Source organism: Gymnoscopelus braueri, assembly GCF_963280865.1.
Source record: "Gymnoscopelus braueri genome assembly, chromosome: 3".
NCBI classification, from domain to species: Eukaryota; Metazoa; Chordata; class Actinopteri; order Myctophiformes; family Myctophidae; genus Gymnoscopelus; species Gymnoscopelus braueri.
This window is the reverse complement of record NC_137612.1, coordinates 47,933,577-47,952,635: the sequence shown is the minus strand read 5'-3', so window position 1 is coordinate 47,952,635 and position 19,059 is coordinate 47,933,577. Positions and strand designations below refer to the sequence as shown.

Genomic DNA, 19,059 nt, shown 5'->3' with positions numbered 1-19,059 from the left:
TGGACTGGAGGCAGAGCCCATACAGAACACAACATAGGCCATGTTCCAAAGTAGAAGAAATAAATAGGAATTGATTTGTTTAGGTTGCAGACATATCATGTCAGCATGTTGTCATGTACACTCGTTGACTGGCAGCCCTACAATCACTGGTTTTAGTGTACTTGTGCACGTAGAACAATGCGAGGTTATCGGGAGCAGGTTCAGTGTCTTGCAGTGTTGATTTCGTCGACTAAAACCAAGACGAAAAAATTTCGTCAACTACCTTTTTTCACTGACGAAAACTAAATAAAAACTAAGCTACGACGACTAAAACTAGACTTAATATATTGACAATTTCCTCAACAAATAAAAACTAGACTAAAATGTTAGTGAGAGAAGAGATCCAGTAGAACTAAAAGACAAGTCATTGTCAAGGCACATTGGTTGCGCAAAACAACCCGAGCGCAAAACACAATTGCGCTCGGGTGTGAAAATAGCAGATCTACAAGCTCACAACGCATCTCAGCGCGACGCGTTGTTAACATTTACATTTACAACAATGTAAATGTCCAATTACATTGTTAAATATGCTTATATAACCAATTGCTTTAATATATAATTGTACTTATAATCACTTGCCTATACTATTATATATGCTAATTGGATTCCTAGATCACCAAAACATGGGGTTAGGCACCAAAATAACTTGTGTAGGGCAAATAATGAAGGAGTAATGGTCTTTTAAGGAACTGGTGGCGGCCATCTTGGAAATTTGACATTTCTAATGATCAGATTTCGGTAAACTTTTGATATGTTGTACACCTGATACTACAATAAACCATTTTGGGTCAAACCATATTTTGACCCGCCTACAAGTGTAAAATCAGCCATTACGACGCCATCAAGGCACCGCCAAAATACATTTTAGTCGACTAAATCAACTGCAGATTTAGTCGACTATAATCCCATGAAATTTAGTCGGCTAAAACTTTACAAACACTATAACATTTCAGATGACTAAAATATGACTAAAACAAAATCTAATTTTGCTGTCAAAATCAACACTGGTGTCTTGCTCAAGGACACTTTAACACTAACCCGGGGTGGGGGCGGGGGGGTACCAAAAACCTTCCAATTCCCAAGCGGCTGCTCTACCTCCTGAGCCACCGCCGTCAGCTCGTTTGTTTGGTTTTGTTTTGTGAGCGTGGGTTGTCTGTTCCTCAAGTCTTGCCCTCCTCATACATTTACATAAAAAAATCCTCATCTGTCTTCTCTCAAGCCCTGGGCTTTGTTTCAAAACAAACATTTTCTCTGGAACTCGTGGGTTTGACCTAGCATTCATTTCTACTTGTCATGTAGTGGTGTGGTATAAGTGTTGTGAATATAGACAGTGCAGGCTGTGCGGTTGGCTGCACTGGGGCCCATGGTGTGTGGGGGTCCATAGAGAGAGCAGGCCTGTTGGGCAGAGAGCATGTCACACAACCACACCTGATTATTCATTCACCCATAAAAGACCTGAGGCGGATTCTACACAATGTCTTCTAAATCAGTGGTTCTCACACTTTCAAGATTTTTCAAGAATGTCAAACAAATAGCAGATGTAGGCTTCTAGCTCGCTGTGAGCTTGTGTCTATTTTTGAATTGCCAACGCAAAAACCTAAAATGACACCGACTCTACAAAATGTCTTCTAAATCCTAACAGTTTTCTGAAAAACATACGTTGCTGTATATCAGTGGTTCTCAAACCTTTTCATGTCAAGGACCCCCAAGACCCCTGGCTTTACAGTATATCCAGGGTCCAAAATACATTGTTCAAATTCATCATATTTTGGTGAATTTTGAACTTGAATTTTGAACTCGATGCACTGCATCATACAACACAGTGTTGTTGTATGAAACATATGCCTTTCTCCTTCTGTTTCTACTGACCACATAGAAAGAGAAGCTGTCTTAACAGGGCAGAGGCAGAGACAGGGACAGGGACAGGGACAGGGACAGGGACAGAGACAGAGACAGAGACAGAGACAGAGACAGAGACAGGGACAGGGACAGGGACAGAGACAGAGACAGAGACAGAGACAGAGACAGAGACAGAGACAGAGACAGAGACAGAGACAGAGACAGGGACAGGGACAGGGACAGAGACAGAGACAGAGACAGAGACAGAGACAGAGACAGAGACAGAGACAGAGACAGAGACAGAGACAGAGACAGAGACAGGGACAGGGACAGGGACAGGGACAGAGACAGAGACAGAGACAGAGACAGAGACAGAGACAGAGACAGAGACAGAGACAGAGACAGAGACAGAGACAGAGACAGGGACAGGGACAGGGACAGGGACAGGGACAGGGACAGGGACAGAGACAGAGACAGAGACAGAGACAGGATCTCAGCAAAACATGTACAGTAGCATATACAGTATTGCGTACTGTCCATATGGGGATGATCTTTACGTCATTTACAGGACGTCATCACCGGGACATCATATGGACATTTGGACAGCAATTTTGGGTGATGAGAAATGTGTTTAGATGACGTCCTGGAAGTGACGTTTTTGTGGTCAGGATTAATTTTGGTTGAAATCAGGTGATATTCTGGGCCAGATCTGACTTGTCTTGGTTTGACTTGATCTAGCCCCAATCGAGACGTCACTGATTGGTCCGGGTCCTGACTGTGCTTGCTGGGAGATAGATGAGTTGGAGAGAGAGAGAGAGAGAGAGATGATTTGGAGAGAGAGAGAGAGAGAGAGAGAGAGAGAGAGAGAGAGAGAGAGAGAGGAGTTACATTGTGAGGGATCTCAAGCTGTTTGACAGCCTGTGATTACCTCCATGTGCTGGTGAAGATTCCAGGTTAGCTGCTAGCTACCGTCTAATCAGAGAGAAAGAGAGAGAGAGAGAGAGAGAGAGAGAGAGAGAGAGAGAGAGAGAGAGAGAGGGAGAGAGGGAGGGAGTGGGAGAGAGAGAGAGGGAGAGAGAGAGGGAGGGAGAGAGGGAGAGAAGACCAGCAGAGATGTAAAGAGGGAGCTGATATTCTGCCTGTAAGTAACCAATGACTTATCTACAAATATGTATATGCAGAATATGTAGAAATATATAGAATTGTAGACACTGTGCGTACGTACTGTGTGTGTGTGTGTGTGTGTGTGTGTGTGTGTGTGTGTGTGTGTGTGTGTGTGTGTGTGTGTGTGTGTGTGTGTGTGTGTGTGTGTGTGTGTGTGTGTGTGTGTGTGTGCGTGCGTGCGTGCGCGCGAGCGCGCGCGCGCGCGTGCGTGCGAGAGAGGGAGAGCGAAAAAGAGAGAGAGAGAGGGAGAGAGAGCATTCTTTTTTGTGTGAAAATGTGAGAAATATTGAGTGTGTGTGTGCGGGTGTGTGCATTGGTGTGTGTCTAAGAGAAAAGAAGGGTTCCAACTAGTGCTGTGTCATATGGCTTCTGTGATCACATGCTGTTGTCGCTGTTGCTTTCGTTGTCATGGCGACGAGGAGACCGTCAGCGCGGTGTGATGTTTTGATTCCATCAAGATACCTAATGAGATGAAGAGGGATACATCAGGAAAAGATCCAAACAGCTGATTCCATGTCATACTTTTCATAGATGTCATGGATTCTTCTAGAACACTAGGTCAGCATAATACTGTAGGACTCAGTGGTGGAAAAAGTACTCCAATGTTTTACTTAAGTAAAAGTATCAATACTGCAATGTAGAAGTACTCTGTTACAAGTAAAAGTCCCGAATTCAACGTTTACGTGAGTAAAAGTACAAAAGTATTGGTGTCCAAATGTACTTAAAGAACCAAAAGTAAAAGTACTAAGATATTTTCAAATAGCCTATGTATAAAATAGGGCTAATTTGGTAAATGTATGTTTTATAATGTAATCATTTATATCTACAAAGTAACTAGTAACTAGTTTATATGTATAAGTTTTCAAATAATTGTAGTGGAGTAAAAGTACAGTATTTGCCTCTGAGATGTAGTGGAGTAGAAGAAAAAGTATAGACAATTGGAAATACTCCAGTAAAGTAAAAGTACCTCAAAATTGTACTTAAGTACAGTACTTGAGTAAATGTACTTAGTTACTTTACACCACTTGTAGGACTGTAGAAATAATAACCCATAATGTTGAGTTGTGTACTAGTACCTACTTGTCAGAGCTTTCAGCGCTCGGAGCAGAGCTGTTCGGGTTGACCCCACTGATTTACAAACTGTCAGCTTCAATAACATGAGACCCTCCGGTTCAAAGTGACATTAGTCACAGATCACATGCTCTCTAATTAAGGTCTTCAAGGGCAAAAGGTGGGTGGTCATTATGAAATAACACCCTATTAGAATACTCAAGAGATCTTTTAATGGCTTTCAATTTACTGTGTGTGTGTGTGTGTGTGTGTGTGTGTGTGTGTGTGTGTGTGTGTGTGTGTGTGTGTGTCTGTGTGTGTGTGTGTGTGTGTGTGTGTGTGTGTGTGTGTGTTGGCTATTTTCAATTGGCAATTTAGTCGTTATGCCAATTCATTCCTCCCCACACACATTTCTGTGTTGTCACTGCTGTCGTACAGTACCCTACTGCCTCACCTGCCGGTGAGGAGCCCCCACCAGGAGGACGTAGAGCCTTCGTCCTACTCCTCCCGCCCAACACTCCCCGCTGACAGGTGCTGTCCCCAGCCTGTAGGAGTACGTGCAATGACCAATATCATCCTCCCCGCCCGGTTTCCCTCCACCGAACACGGAAGCCGGACGCACCACGGTGGATTCGAACCCACAACCTCCGTGGTGGTGGGCAGGGACTTTACCACTGCGCCACCTGAGCTCACCTATTGGCTCTTCTCAAAGCCTCTACTCTTTTTTTCTGGGCACACATCTGAAGATGCGCAGTGACAAGTTTTCTAGACTAGTAGTTCTCAAACGTAGACAATGTATATACTGTAGGGTTAAAGTGGTTACACAGAATTTGATGATATATAATTTGGTTGGTGACCCCCCTGGAACCCCATCAAGGACCCATGGCGGTCCCGGTACCTGTGACGCACCGGAGAGAGGAAGAGAGACGTTAACGTGTCAGTATTGTTATTGGCCGTGTCTCCTGGTGGAGATCTGCTCCTTTCTGGTTCGTTGGTTTCAATTCAAATGACTGTCAGTATACCTGGCAAGACAGCCATGTAATAATATTAACTTGACTGCGCTTCGGTTCCGTTCCATTATTGGGTCACTGGGTCATGTGTTTTCCTACAGCGAACAGGAAGATGACACTTCTATGAACTCTTGGGCCGGAGGGTGGTTAACTGACACACTCTGTCGATAACTACCCAGCACAATGTATCTCTTGAGTTTCATGCAGGCACTACTAACAAAATCTCACGCCACTACGATTCCCAAGTAAAATTCCCTAAAACGTTTCCGCGTGGATGTGGTGTTCCTGACTGTGGGTGTGTGAGCGATGTTCAAAAAGTTGTTCAAAGCACTGTACTTAAGTACAATTTTGAGGTACTTTTACTTTCCTGGAGTATTTCCAATTGTCTATACTTTTACTTCTACTCCACTACATCTCAGAGGCAAATATTGTACTTCTACTCTACTACAATTATTTGAAAACTTTAGTTACTAGTTACTTTGCAGATATAAATTATTACATTATAAAACATGTACGTTAACCACAATTAGCCCTATTTTATACCTAGGCTATTTGAAAATAGCCGATCTACAAGGTCACAACGCGTCGCATGGACCTTGGACCTTCGTCAAGAGTGGACCTTCGTCAAGAGTGTAGAAAGAATCATTTCTACAAGAGAGCAGGTTTGCCCCGACTGCCTCCGCAAACAAGGCGGTTGCTAAGCAACGTTTACAGTTAGATTGTTTTTTTTCCCTCCAACTTTGCTCGGTCAGTCTCGTATTTTCACAGCTTCCGTGGTTCTTTGCTGTTTCTGATACTGGCACAGAAAACTCCACAAAATGTTATTGACACACCTTTGATGAGGAGTTTAAAACATAAGAAACCAGTGGTTCTCAAGGTGGGGGACCCGCAGGGTTCCTTGAGGGGGAACAAAATGGATCCTTACAGGTCTGTAACTCTGAGAGTGTACAAAGGGAACCAAATGGACCCTTACGGGTCTGTAACTCTGAGAGTGTACAAAGGGAACCAAATTGACCCTTACAGGTCTGTAACTCTGAGAGTGTACAAAGGGAACCAAATGGACCCTTACAACGCGTCGCCCTGGACGCGTTGTGAGCTTCTAGATCTGCTATTTTCAAACATTTTAGTACTTTTACTTTTGGTACATTTTGATACCAATACTCTTGTACTTTTACTCAAGTACATTTTGAATTCCGGACTTTCACTTGTAACAGAGTATACTTCTACGTTGCAGTTTTGATACTTTTACTTAAGTAAAATATTTGAGTACTTTTCCCACCACTGGCTATATTCCACTGACATTGAGCAGGTTTGTCCAATGATGGCTGTACCTAACTAGACTACACAGACAGTTGGGGAAAATAAAATGCTATAAAAGCCAGGTGTTCTGCTTTTCATTCTGTTCACCATTTTCATGCTGTAGCGATGTAGCTGCGCTGTTTCCACTAAAGTGTATACTGCCCTCAAACTAGAAGTGTTGTGTGTTATTGTTATTTTTAAGCAATCAATAACTTTGTGCCGCGCCCACCTTAGTGTGTTTGATTTTTACCGTGGGCAAGATTACCGGATACTCGGATACAGTAGGCGGGCTCTACACCCGAGCTATGCCGCGCTATGAGCTTGTAGATCTGCTATTTTTGAGAAAACATGAACATTTGTATAAAATATATATATATATATTTTTTTAAAGTGAACATTTTTTACTCAAATCTTTGCTTCTGAGGGGGTCCCTGGAACTAGATATTTTGAAATGGGGGGGGGGGGGGGATCTGAGATTTGAGAACCACTGATATTATAGCAATACCACTGATGTTGTTTCAGAAAACTGTTAGGGTTTAGAAGACATTAGGTCAGGTCTTAATTGAGTTAAACAACAGCCAGGCTGATAGGCAGTCATGTTTGTCGATTGAGAGCATCGCATAGAGAGAGAGCGTTCATCATGGTCTTTCTTCTCATGTCTGTGATCAAACAGTTAGACTGGTGCGGGGGGGGGGGGCAATAAACATTCTGCTCACACCGCATGATTCCCAGGATGCTTTTGAACTCCCAGAGAGCCAATGACACGGCCTGTCTGCTTGTCTGGTAGAGACTCACGGTCAAGGTGTTGGGTTGTGGGATGTGCCACAGGTCCATGTGGTGGATATTGAATGAGACATCTGGACAAGGTTGCATCGGGGCCTCTCTCTCTCTCTCTCTCTCTCTCTCTCTCTCTCTCTCTCTCTCTCTCTCTCTCTCTCTCTCTCTCTCTCTCTCTCTCTCTCTCTCTCTCTCTCTCTCTTCTGGGATCAGTTGATCACTTGTTGATGGCAAAGGGGATGATAGCAGCTCGCATAAAAATAGAGAACGCCTGCTACAGGCGTAGTAGGCGGGTTTGTACATGTGTGGTGTGTAGGTGAGGCACTATGTACAGTCACTAGTGATGGCACTGGCACCTTACAGGTTACAAAAAAAAAAAAAAAAAGCTGCTGTTCTAATTATGTGGTTGGATAGAATAGTTTGATTGTCAAGTTTTTTCTTGTACTGCAAAAAGTGGCTTTGGAAAAAAGGTTTTAATAAAGGTCTTAAAAATAGAAATACATCTCTCTCTGTCTCTCTAATTCTTTCTCTAAACATTGCACACTGGCATGTGGGTGTTCAACATTGTACAGAATGAAGGGTCTAATGTTCTCAAATGTTTTTAATGTCAACAACCCCCATAACTCTGAGAGTGTACAAAGGGAACCAAATGGACCCGTAAGGGTCCATTTGGTTTCCTTTGTACACTCTCAGAGTTACAGACCTGTAAGGGTCCATTTGGTTCCCTTTGTACACTCTCAGAGGCGAGCGGCCTTTTTGCATGTAGTTGAAGCGCAAGGGGGCGGGGGGTGGGTGGGGAGACAGTCAGCGCACTGAAGTCAAGGCACAGACTACTGTGTTGTTGACGGACAACGGATGCACGCTTATGAGAAACAACACAAATAAAACCTGGCAAAACAGTTGCGTGCATTAGCGCAAGATGACGATAAAGGAAACATTCAGTCTAAATGTCCAGTAATTCGCAACTACTACTACTACTTTTGTATTTGAAACTTTACATATCTCTAAATATTATAATATACAAATTCAATATACAAATACAAATATAATTTTTGAAAAGGCTACTATAGGCTACAGTGAAGTCGGACTGAATGACTGAAACGTTTTTTCTTTTTTAACTCTCTTGGTGATTATCTGGCACAGTAGTTGTGAATTAGCAAACTGGACATTAGACTGAATGTTTCCTTTATCCTCATCTTGCGCTAATGCACGCAACTGTTTTGCCAGGTTTTATTTTTTGTTTTTATTTATTTTATTTCTGTCAACAACACAGTAGTCTGTGCCTTGACTTCAGTGCGCTGACTCTCTCCCCACCCGCCCCCTTGCGCTTCAACTACATGCAAAAAGGCCGCTGGCCTCTCAGAGTTACAGACCTGTAAGGGTCCATTTGGTTCCCTTAGTATACTCTCAGAGTTACAGACCCGTAAGGGTCCATTTGGTTCCCTTTAGTTTGTACACTCTCAGAGTTACAGACCCGTAAGGGTCCATTTGGTTCCCTTTTGTACACTCTCAGAGTTACAGACCTGTAAAGCTCTTTTTGGTTCTCTTTGTACACTCTCAGAGTTACAGACCTGTAAGGATCCATTTGGTTCCCCCTCAAGGAACCCTGTGGGTCCCCCACCTTGAGAACCACGGTTTCTTATGTTTTAAACTCCTTATCAAAGGTGTGTCAATAGAAATTTGTGGAGTTTTCTGTGCCAGTATCAGAAACAGCAAAGAACCACGGAAGCTGTGAAAATACGAGACCGAGCAAAGTTGGAGGGAAAAAAAAACAATCTAACTGTAAACGTTGCTTAGCAACCGCCTTGTTTGCGGAGGCAGTCGGGGCAAACCTGCTCTCTTGTAGAAATGATTCTTTCTACAAGACACTCTTGACGAAGGTCCAGAGGGACCCAGAATAGAATTGATGCTGATGAGCAGGAGCAGCCAGTGTGCGGGAGTTTTGTTCATGACTGTTTCATTTGTCACTATATCCACTGCACCTGCATCTGTTCAAAGTGGATGTGTGAATATTTTCTCTGCAGAAATTATTCTTGTAAAAGGCTTAGGGATGGAGGTTGTAATAGAGTGTCTTTATGTGAAAGAACAGCTACTGATTAGGAACATTATTTGCACCTGTTCTGATTACCGATATCCCCTGCACCTGCTAAAGGGCCTCTGAAGTGTGCTGTCTGTGTCAGCCAAGTCTACCAGTAAGACCTATGTTTGAAAGCTCACCCAAGTGTGGTTATTCACCAGTATTTTCATGGGTGGGGGGTTAGAACAATGCCCCCTAGTTCACCCAAAAAAATTACTTATTTTCTATCAATTGCACACCCCATGAAGCCTTGAATTCATGGAGATTTCTTCTGTTTTTGTGGCATTCCTGAGCCAATAATTTGATGACCGGAAGAGTCTCCTGCTGAGTATTGACCGATCATCAAATTATTGGCTTAGGAATGCGACAAAAACTAAAAAAATCGCCATGAATTATCAAGCCTTCATGGGGTGTGTAATTGACAGCAAATAATAAGCTGTGATATAGCCCAATGACATACTGTATATAATGGCCTGGAGTGAGCTTTTGCTTAATTGTATTTGTTTTACGGTTTGTGAATTGCTATTTTTGGCACAGTCTGAATACACTTATGTATAGAAGTAGTTTATACCAGTGGTTCTCAAGCTTTTTACTTTCAAAGACCCCCCCCTCCCTCCCCCCACCCATAACACTGATTCATAGGATATTATTATATGCAGTTATATGTTAGGGACTACAGATGACACTTTGCATCCTTGCTGACTTTGACTCATTTACACTGCGATTCTCCACTCTACTGTATGTAGGTTTGTTGGCCTCGTTGATGAATATCGTCTCTGTCAGGTGGAAACCTCATATGTCCAAAACTGTTACACTTTTCAAAACTTGTTAGTAAAGTAAAGTGTTGTGAAGCGCTAGCTGTGTTTTCAGGTGCACAAACAATATTCAACATGATGCTAGGCTATATTGTACCTTGCACCATTCTGACCAGGACACTGCGGAGTTATGCAATTTTTAAAAAGCATTACATTTTCCCGATTTTTCAAAAATACCAGATCTACAAGCTTGTAGATCTACTAGCTTGTAGATATAGAGCTTGTAGATCTGTACAGTATGTGTTCCCGGATTGAATGGGTTAAAGCCTAGGCTAGGGGGAGGAGAAGGGGAGTGAGTGGGTGGGCCGAGGAGACGGAGAAAGAGAGAGTGGAAAGGAAAAAGGAAAGAAGAAATGGAGAGAGAGCATGTTTGTGCGAACGTGTGTAATATGTGCGTAATAACGTTGCTTGAACTTGTACACGTTACCGCGCATGCACGCCTGAAGCAGTGGGGTCTCAAAGTGGGGTCCGGGAACCCCCCAGGGGTCCGTGAGGAGGTCGCCAACAAATTGAGGTTGCAGATGAACCACTTTAAACCCTATTTTTCATGAATCCCTGCTTGTGTGCATGTGTGTCTCAGCTTGTACCATGCATCTTCGTTTGTTTGTGTGTGTGTGTGTGTGTGTGTGTGTGTGTGTGTGCGCGTGCGTGCGTGCGTGCGTGCGTGCGTGCGTGCGTGCGTGCGTGCGTGCGTGCGTGCGTGCGTGCGTGCGTGCGTGCGTGCGTGCGTGCGTGCGTGCGTGCGTCTGTGTGTGAAGCACCACAGCATCTGGACGTCCATTCAGAGTATTTCCTCTCCCCGTGTCCTGCCAGCAGATTAGAGTGGGCTAATAATAGATCAAGGTATAGGCAGCACTTTGGACTCAATGTGTGTGTGTGTGTGTGTGTGTGTGTGTGTGTGTGTGTGTGTGTGTGTGTGTGTGTGTGTGTGTGTGTGTGTGTGTGTGTGTGCCTGTGTGCGTGCAGCTACTGTACTTTTTTCAGTTGTTGTCCAGGTACATTTTGGCTGCAGAATGCCAATTACCTAAGGAGCGCTCCGTAAAGTGCAAAGCTCCGCCAGGAGGCATGTCTTACATACCTTCCATCTTACTGTCTGTCTGCGTCACAATGTTTGGGGTTGTGTGCATGTATGAAGAGTAACAGGCCAACGTTGGGAGGGGATATTATGATAAAGCAGTGGTTCTCAAACATTTTCATGTCAAGGACCCACAAATTGATACGCATTTGGCCGCGGACCCCCCATCTCAAAACGTTTTGTGCCAGGGACCCCCAGAGGTGATTTTCGATTTTAATTTTTTTTTCGATACTCTTCAAAGATTTTCAAAAACAGCAGGTGTACAAGCTCACTGCGAGCTTGTACATCTTCTGTTTTTTAATAGCCAGCGTATAAATGGATAAAGTGGTTCAAATGAGTGTGATGCTGTATTTATACCTTTTCTGGGGACCCCCTGGAACCCTCTCCAGGACCCCTGGGGGTCCCCGGGACCCCACTTTGAGAACCCCTGCATTACATCATTATGGTGACAGGCTACTGTATGTATGGAGCCACATCTTTGGACACCAAGACATCTAAACGTAGTGTGGCATGTGGTCAAGCCCTAGTCGCACAGAGCTAGTATTACCTGGGGAGACCTCATTTGTAATAATTACAGAGGATGTCTGTGATTTTAATCCTGTGCGAATCGGCCATTTCTGTCATTTGTAATGTAATTATTCCAAGACAATTTACCATATTTTGGCAAACACACAGGTCTTCTGATAATAGTAGTCCTTTGTGAATGTGAACATGTGATGATTTCTTACAATATACAGTAGTATTGTAAGAAAGTAACAGATTTCTGTCAGTCAATATTCAGTGTGATTGTTAATTCCGTGTGTAAATTATGTTTCTATATCACCAGTTGTGTAAAGTAACTAAGTACATATACTCAAGTACTGTACTTAAAGGGGAATACCACTCATTTTCAACATTGAACTATGTCTTTAATACACCTTAGAACTGTTGTGTGGAAATAAGGAAAAAGTCCCCCCCCCTTCTATGTTGCCTAGAACTGGATAATTGATTGAGGTCATGTGATCAATGACATACGCAGGGTGTACTTTTGGCTGAGGGGGCACTTTGTGCCGTGCTGCGAGCTTGTACATCTGCAATTTTTGAAAATATTTGACAAATATCAAGTTTTTGACCTAAATGTTCTCTTCTGGGGGTCCCTGGCAAAAAAAACACGAAAAGTTTGAGAACCGCTGCGGTAATACGGTATCTAACAAGATACCGTGGTGTATGGTATTTCTGCTAATCTGTCTGTCTGTCTGTCTGTCTGTCTGTCTGTCTGTCTGTCTGTCTGTCTCCATCAGAAACACAAGGTGGAGTTGTTCTACAAGCTGCGTCACGTGATGACCGAGCTGATTGACCTGAGGAGACAGCTGCTCTCCGGTCACCTGACCCAGGACCAGAGCCGAGAGGTCAAGAGGCATGTCACCGTGCGCCTGGACTGGGGCAACGAGTGAGCACGCACACACACGCACGCACACACACACACACACACACATACGCACACACACACACATACGCACACACACACACACACACACACGTACGCACGCACGCACGCACGCGCACGCATGCACGCACACACACACACACACACACACACACACACACACACACACACACACACACACACACACACACACACACACACACACACACACACACACACACACACACACACACATATACACATACACATACACATACACATACACAGGTGGGTGGATGGATGGGTGGATGGTGGCTGCAGCATGCTCATTTGGGATGGATGCTGAGGAAATAAAGGTGAAATTGAAAAATAGATGGATTCAGCACTTGACAATAGGGAGCATAGACCCCTGGGAAAGAGAGAGGGGGGGGGGATTAAATAATTTACTACCATTTCAATGAAACATTAATTGGAATTTGTGCATTTGTAAATGTGTGCTCGGGGTAGACAAAACAATATAATACAAATACACATCTTCATAAACATATAAAGATACTCTTAGAAAATAAATAAAACACGAGCGCCTGGTGCGTTAAAAGACACATGGGGACACGAGAGAGAGAGAGAGGGAGGGGGAGAGAGAGAGGGAGGGAGGCCTTCTTTGATTGAAATGAAAGTGATGCCGATGAACAGTGTTCCTCAGGGGTACTTCACACAGGCTGTGTGTGTGTGTGTGTGTGTGTGTGTGTGTGTGTGTGTGTGTGTGTGTGTGTGTGTGTGTGTGTGTGTGTGTGTGTGTGTGTGTGTGTGTGTGTGTGTGTGTGTGTGTGTGCGTGCGCGCGCGCGCAGTTTCTCGAGCACCCTCTCTCGAGTTAATAGGGCATATCTGACATATAACCGATGTGTATACGTCAAGAGTATTGGAAAGTGTATGACCTTGTGCTGTCTGTCTGTCTGTCTGTCTGTCTGTCTGTCTGTCTGTCTGTCTGTCTGTCTGTCTGTCTGTCTGTCTGTCTGTCTGTCTGTCTGTCTGTCTGTCTGTCTGTCTGTCTGTCTGTCTGTCTGTCTGTCTGTCTGTCTGTCTTTCTGTCTGTCTGTCTGTCTGTCTCTCTCTCTCTCTCTTTCTCTCTCAATCTCTGTTCTATTTTTTCCACACGTCTTCCTGTCTCTGTGTGTCAGACATCTGGGATTGGACCTGGTGCCCAGGAAGGAGTTTGAGATGGTGGATGCGGACCAGATCAGTGTGTCTGACCTCTATAAGATGGTATGGGACTTATGTATAATATCTGACCTCTATAAGATGGTATAGACCCCTTAACAGACGACGTCACACTGATAAGAACCAGTATGCACGCGCAGGCCGGCACCAAAAGAAACCCATTCTGTCAGGTCTCGCTAGGACGCGCCTCACTAGCCAACACACAAGAGGAGGTTGAATGAACTGAAACCAGCGCACCCCGAAACAATATGTTGGGCATTGATTGCATGAAACAATCACCTGTGCGGCCAGTCTCAATGTTGGTAAACAAATAATTGGTCTATGGGACTTATGTATAATATCTGACCTCTACATCTATCATTTGGGTTAACTGTTGCACCTCTATGCCATTGCAAGACTTACTTCACATCACTGAAGTACAGCGGTCAGAGACCGTAGCTCTGCTGGTGCCCCTCTGTTCCGTTGCCTAGTGACCAACTCCTGAAGAGGAGGAAGACCATGTACTGTAGATAGACAGATATACAGTATACTGTCTACAGATAGATAGACAGACAGACAGACAGACAGACAGACAGACGGACAGACAGCAGTCCATCATATCTCGAACCGCACAATTGTCTGGGGAAAAAGATAATTGGGGTAAAAGACAGTTAAAATTGCCTATAGTACCATTAGAGAGTGTTGTGGATTGGGAGGACAGGAGATGGCATTCACATTCAACACTCATTATTTCTAGTGACGTCTCATCAACATGAACCTACAGTACCTACAGCACCAGACATGTTTAGGTGTTCTTAACACCTGCGGGAAAGAGTCAACTGCAGAGAACTATGGAAGCACATTTCTGTCCCTGAATAAAATGGGCCTATGACTCTATCTTAGAATACAGATTTTCTCTTCTTTTTTGATGAGAAGTAGAGTATGGGCAATTGCATCACAATTCAGAACATTTTAATGTGATTCAGTGGCAGAAATGGGCTTCCGGAGAGGAGAGGAGAGGAGAGGAGAGGAGAGGAGAGGAGAGGAGAGGAGAGGAGAGGAGATTGCAGCTAAACAGAATAAAACTAAACTAATGTGTATTTGTGTGTGTGTGTGTGTGTGTGTGTGTGTGTGTGTGTGTGTGTGTGTGTGTGTGTGTGTGTGTGTGTGTGTGTGTGTGTGTGTGTGTGTGTGTGTGTGTGTGTGTGTGTGTATGTGTGTGTGTCCTGCAGCATCTGTCCAGTAGACACAGCGTACAGCAGAGCACCACTCAGGTACAGCACACACACACACACACCATGAAGCTTACAGTACGTTCACGTCTCTCTCTCCTTGGTGTGGACTATATTGCCCTCTCTTGGCAAAAGAGCAGTAAACAGATGAAGTAGGGAAATTACGTTCACATGTATTTACCCCATAATAAAGTAAAGATATTGCTGGTATGCAGGTATATAGAATATGATATAGAGTGCAGCCCTGAGTAGGCAACCCTGAGTAGGAGTTACGCGCTTCATGGAGCTTCCCCTTTCTATTTGTCTTTAAAATCTGGAAACTATACAAATAGGTGCCTTATTTGTTTTTGTTTTGAGGATTGTCTTTAGAGAGAGAATTCTCTTTAGAGAGAGAATTCGAAGAATTCTCTTTAGAGAGAGAATTCTCTTTAGAGAGAGAATTCATACATTGTTGACTCAATCTAACATTATATCTGTGGGTTAAGACCATAGAGTTATACATTATCTAGAGCACTGGTTCCCAAACACTGGGTCGTGCAGCAATTTGCATGGGTCATGAGTAAATATCCCCCCTTTTTAACGTTTCCTATATTAATATATATATATTTCAAAAGATTTTCTAAACTTTTCAAAAACTAAAATTGATGGGGCTTAAGTGATTAATTCATACTTTTTTGTATGTTTGGGTCCCGGGGAGTCAAATGGGTCTCAAGCTAAAACGCTTGGACTGGAAATCCTCAAACATTAATTTCAATGAAGTTGCTCACCCATTCATTTTAATGAAGTTGCTCACCCAGCACATTTTCCCCTCCTTCCGGGTTGGGGCCCACTGGTTTGATGACGAGCCCATTGGTCGAGCCCATTGGTTGAAACCCTTTTCGCTCGATCATGTAGTATAGTGGGCCCAAACGTGTCCCCTCCGGCCGGTCCTGGGGGCTTGGTTATGACACGTGAAAAGTGTGTTTTTGGTGCGTGTTTCCAGGGGGACAGTTCTCGGCAGCGACACGGAGAGCCATGCAGACTTCCTGTTCCTCATCACCTACTGGTCAACCTCAAGAGTTTCACGTACAACACTATAGGAGAAGACACCGACATATTCTTCTCTCTGTACGACCTGAGAGAGAGCAAGACCATCAGGTATGCACACGCAGACACACGTCTCACACACATAAACACACACACACACACACACACATTTTAGGGTCATCCACACCAAGCACTATAGCTATAACTATAATGTGAGTTTCATACAGGACCTTTATGTTTACTGTAGCATCGCTACTTTTACTTTTACTGAATACATTCCTAAACGTAACCTCAGTAAAACTATGCCTAACCCTATTCCTAAATGTAACCTCAGTAAAACTATGCCTAAACTAGGGCTTTCACCAACTAGTCGACTAGTATAACCACTAGTCGACTCTGTTGGTACTAGTCGAATAGTTAAAAAAAAAAAAAAGGGGGTTTTCTTTTTTTCTTTTTTTTTTATGCCATAGTAATGGCCCATCTTACTATTATTATTATCCTCCTGACTTTATTTTTTATCAAAAGGGGGTCAAAAGTATGCCCAATAAAAGCCTATTATTGGGCAATGGGGATCCTTGGAGACGCTGCTGTGCTGCTGTGCCAGAAGCGCTTCCCTTAAAACAACATAAAAATAAGGGCAGGAGGATAATAATAATAGTAAGTAGTAGGATGGCATTAAAACAATGCCCCCCCCTAATATTTTTTTTTTAATGTAAATTTCGACTAGTCGACTAGTCGACTACTACTTGGTCAAATGAGTCGACTAGTAAAAATCATTAGTTGTGAATGCCCTAGCCTAAACCTAACCTTATTCCTAAATGTAACCTCAGTAAAACTATGCCTAAACCTAATCTTATTCCTAAACGACGAAACGTAACCTCAGTGAACTATGCCTAAACCTAACCTTATTCCTAAATGTAACCTCAGTAAAACTATGCCTAAACCTAACCTTATTCATTAACGTAACCTCAGTAAAACTATGCCTAAACCTAACCTTATTCCTAAATGTAACCTCAGTAAAACTATGCCTAAACCTAACCTTATTCCTAAACGTAACCTCAGTAAAACTATATGCCTAAACCTAACCTTATTCCTAAATGTAACCTCAGTGAACTATGCCTAAACCTAACCTTATTCCTAAACGTAACCTCAGTAAAACTATATGCCTAAACCTAACCTTATTCCTAAATGTAACCTCAGTAAAGCTATGCCTAAACCTAACCTTATTCCTAAATGTAACCTCAGTAAAACTATGCCTAAACCTAACCTTATTCCTAAACGTAACCTCAGTAAAACTATGCCTAACCCTAACTTTATTCCTAACCTTATCCTCAGTAAAACGAATACAAGAATACAAGAACCGCTGGGGGTGACCGGTTACCCTTTTACTTATGTAAAAAAAAAGTAGCCTACTTCTTCCGTCACTGTTAATAACACATAGGCCTGCATGCCACTTAATGAGGACCCATTAATAATACATTGCTAAAGACGCTAGGAGCATGAAATGCTAATGGTGCTACTTGCCTTGAAGTGACAGCTGAGATGTTGTGTGTGTGTGTGTGTGTGTGTGTGTGTGTGTGTGTGTGTGTGTGTGTGTGTGTGTGTGTGTGTGTGTGTGTGTGTGCGTGTGCGTGTGCGTGTGTGTGCGCGTGTGCGTGCGCTCGAGCGTGCGCAACTGGTAAGGTCAGGTGTGTGTATGTGAGTGTCAGTTTTACTCTGTCCACAGGGGGGCACAGTGGGAGCTTACATTTCTCCACATGTCTCCTCTCTCCACTGCAATAATTACGCCCCATGCAGACAGCAGCATAGATTGCCTCATTGACTTGTATTTGTGCAGGAAATAAATGTTTGGTCGGCTTTCTTTTTAAGTAAAAGCTACCCTTTAATTCTGCTATTAGACGATGTGTTGCTGTGACCTAGAGACAGGGAGACCCTTGTTAAACACTCTATAGCAACGAGTACTATCACAATATAGAGCTATTTAAGAAGAAGAAAATCACTTACCCTACCTTTAAAGAGTAAAAAATACCATGTTTTGAGGATGTTTTGGACTATGACACGTCTTTTATTTCCTTTACAGTGAGAGGTTTATGGTGAGACTGAACAAGAATGGAGGCCCTAAGAACCCAGAGAAGGTGGACAGGCTATGTGCTCTGTTTACGGTCAGTTGACGCACAAGTGTTCATTTTGACAGCAAACATTGATGTGGTTTTAATTCCTAGTCTTTTGAATAAGATTCCATTTAGTTTCAGTCATATTCTAGTCATGAAATGTTGTAGGTTTTAGTTGACTAAATGTTATACGATTTTAGTCAACTAAATCTACAGTTGATTTAGTCGACTAAATCGCTGTGCCGAAAGTAGCAGTTGTGAGCTTGTAGATCTGCTATTTTTAGAGCGCAACACCCCTACACTGTACGTACACACACATCAGAAGTGCGGTATTGTTTCAGTATAAGGATTGTCATTCTTTCTGCCCCTTATGTAGGATCTGAGCAACAAAGATATGAAGAGGGACCTCTACATCATCTCCCAGGTTATCAGAACAGGTAAGACGCACGCACACGCATGCTCGCACATGCGCGCGCGCGCGTGCACACACACACACACACACACACACACACACACACACACACACACACACACACACACACACACACACACACACACACACACACACACACACACACACGTGACGTATTCCTATAATAGTAATATGATTTATTTTCAATTCTTCTAAATTCAACTCCTCTCCCCTCACCTCTCCTCTCCTCTCCTCTCCTCTCCTCTCCTCTCCTCTCCTCTCCTCTCCTCTCCTCTCCTCAGGTCGTATGTTGCTGAATGACAGTAAGAAGGGTCCGTCTCATGTCCAGTATCGTCGTCCATATGGCTGTGCTGTGCTGGCCATGAGCGACGTGCTTCAGACCATCTCAGAACTCAAGGAAGAGAAGGACTTCGTCCTCAAAGTCTACACGTAAGTATAGCAACGTTCATTCATGACCCGCCCTCACCAAACATCTGTCACATACAGAGTCCCTACACCAGTGCTTCTCA

The 19,059-nt window shown here is 43.5% G+C and overlaps 1 protein-coding gene across 1 annotated transcript in view; it reads left to right on the top strand.

Moving 5' to 3' along the window:
• Positions 1–19,059, top strand: part of LOC308082002 (dedicator of cytokinesis protein 3-like) — a gene marked incomplete at its 3' end in the record, with an annotated part of 230,792 nt that overhangs the window by 161,543 nt on the left and 50,190 nt on the right. The window contains 7 exon segments of the mRNA XM_080423612.1: positions 12,426–12,574; positions 13,730–13,814; positions 14,981–15,022; positions 15,963–16,117; positions 18,087–18,168; positions 18,494–18,554; positions 18,832–18,979. Of these exon segments, the coding sequence (XP_080279738.1) occupies positions 12,426–12,574; positions 13,730–13,814; positions 14,981–15,022; positions 15,963–16,117; positions 18,087–18,168; positions 18,494–18,554; positions 18,832–18,979 (722 nt within the window).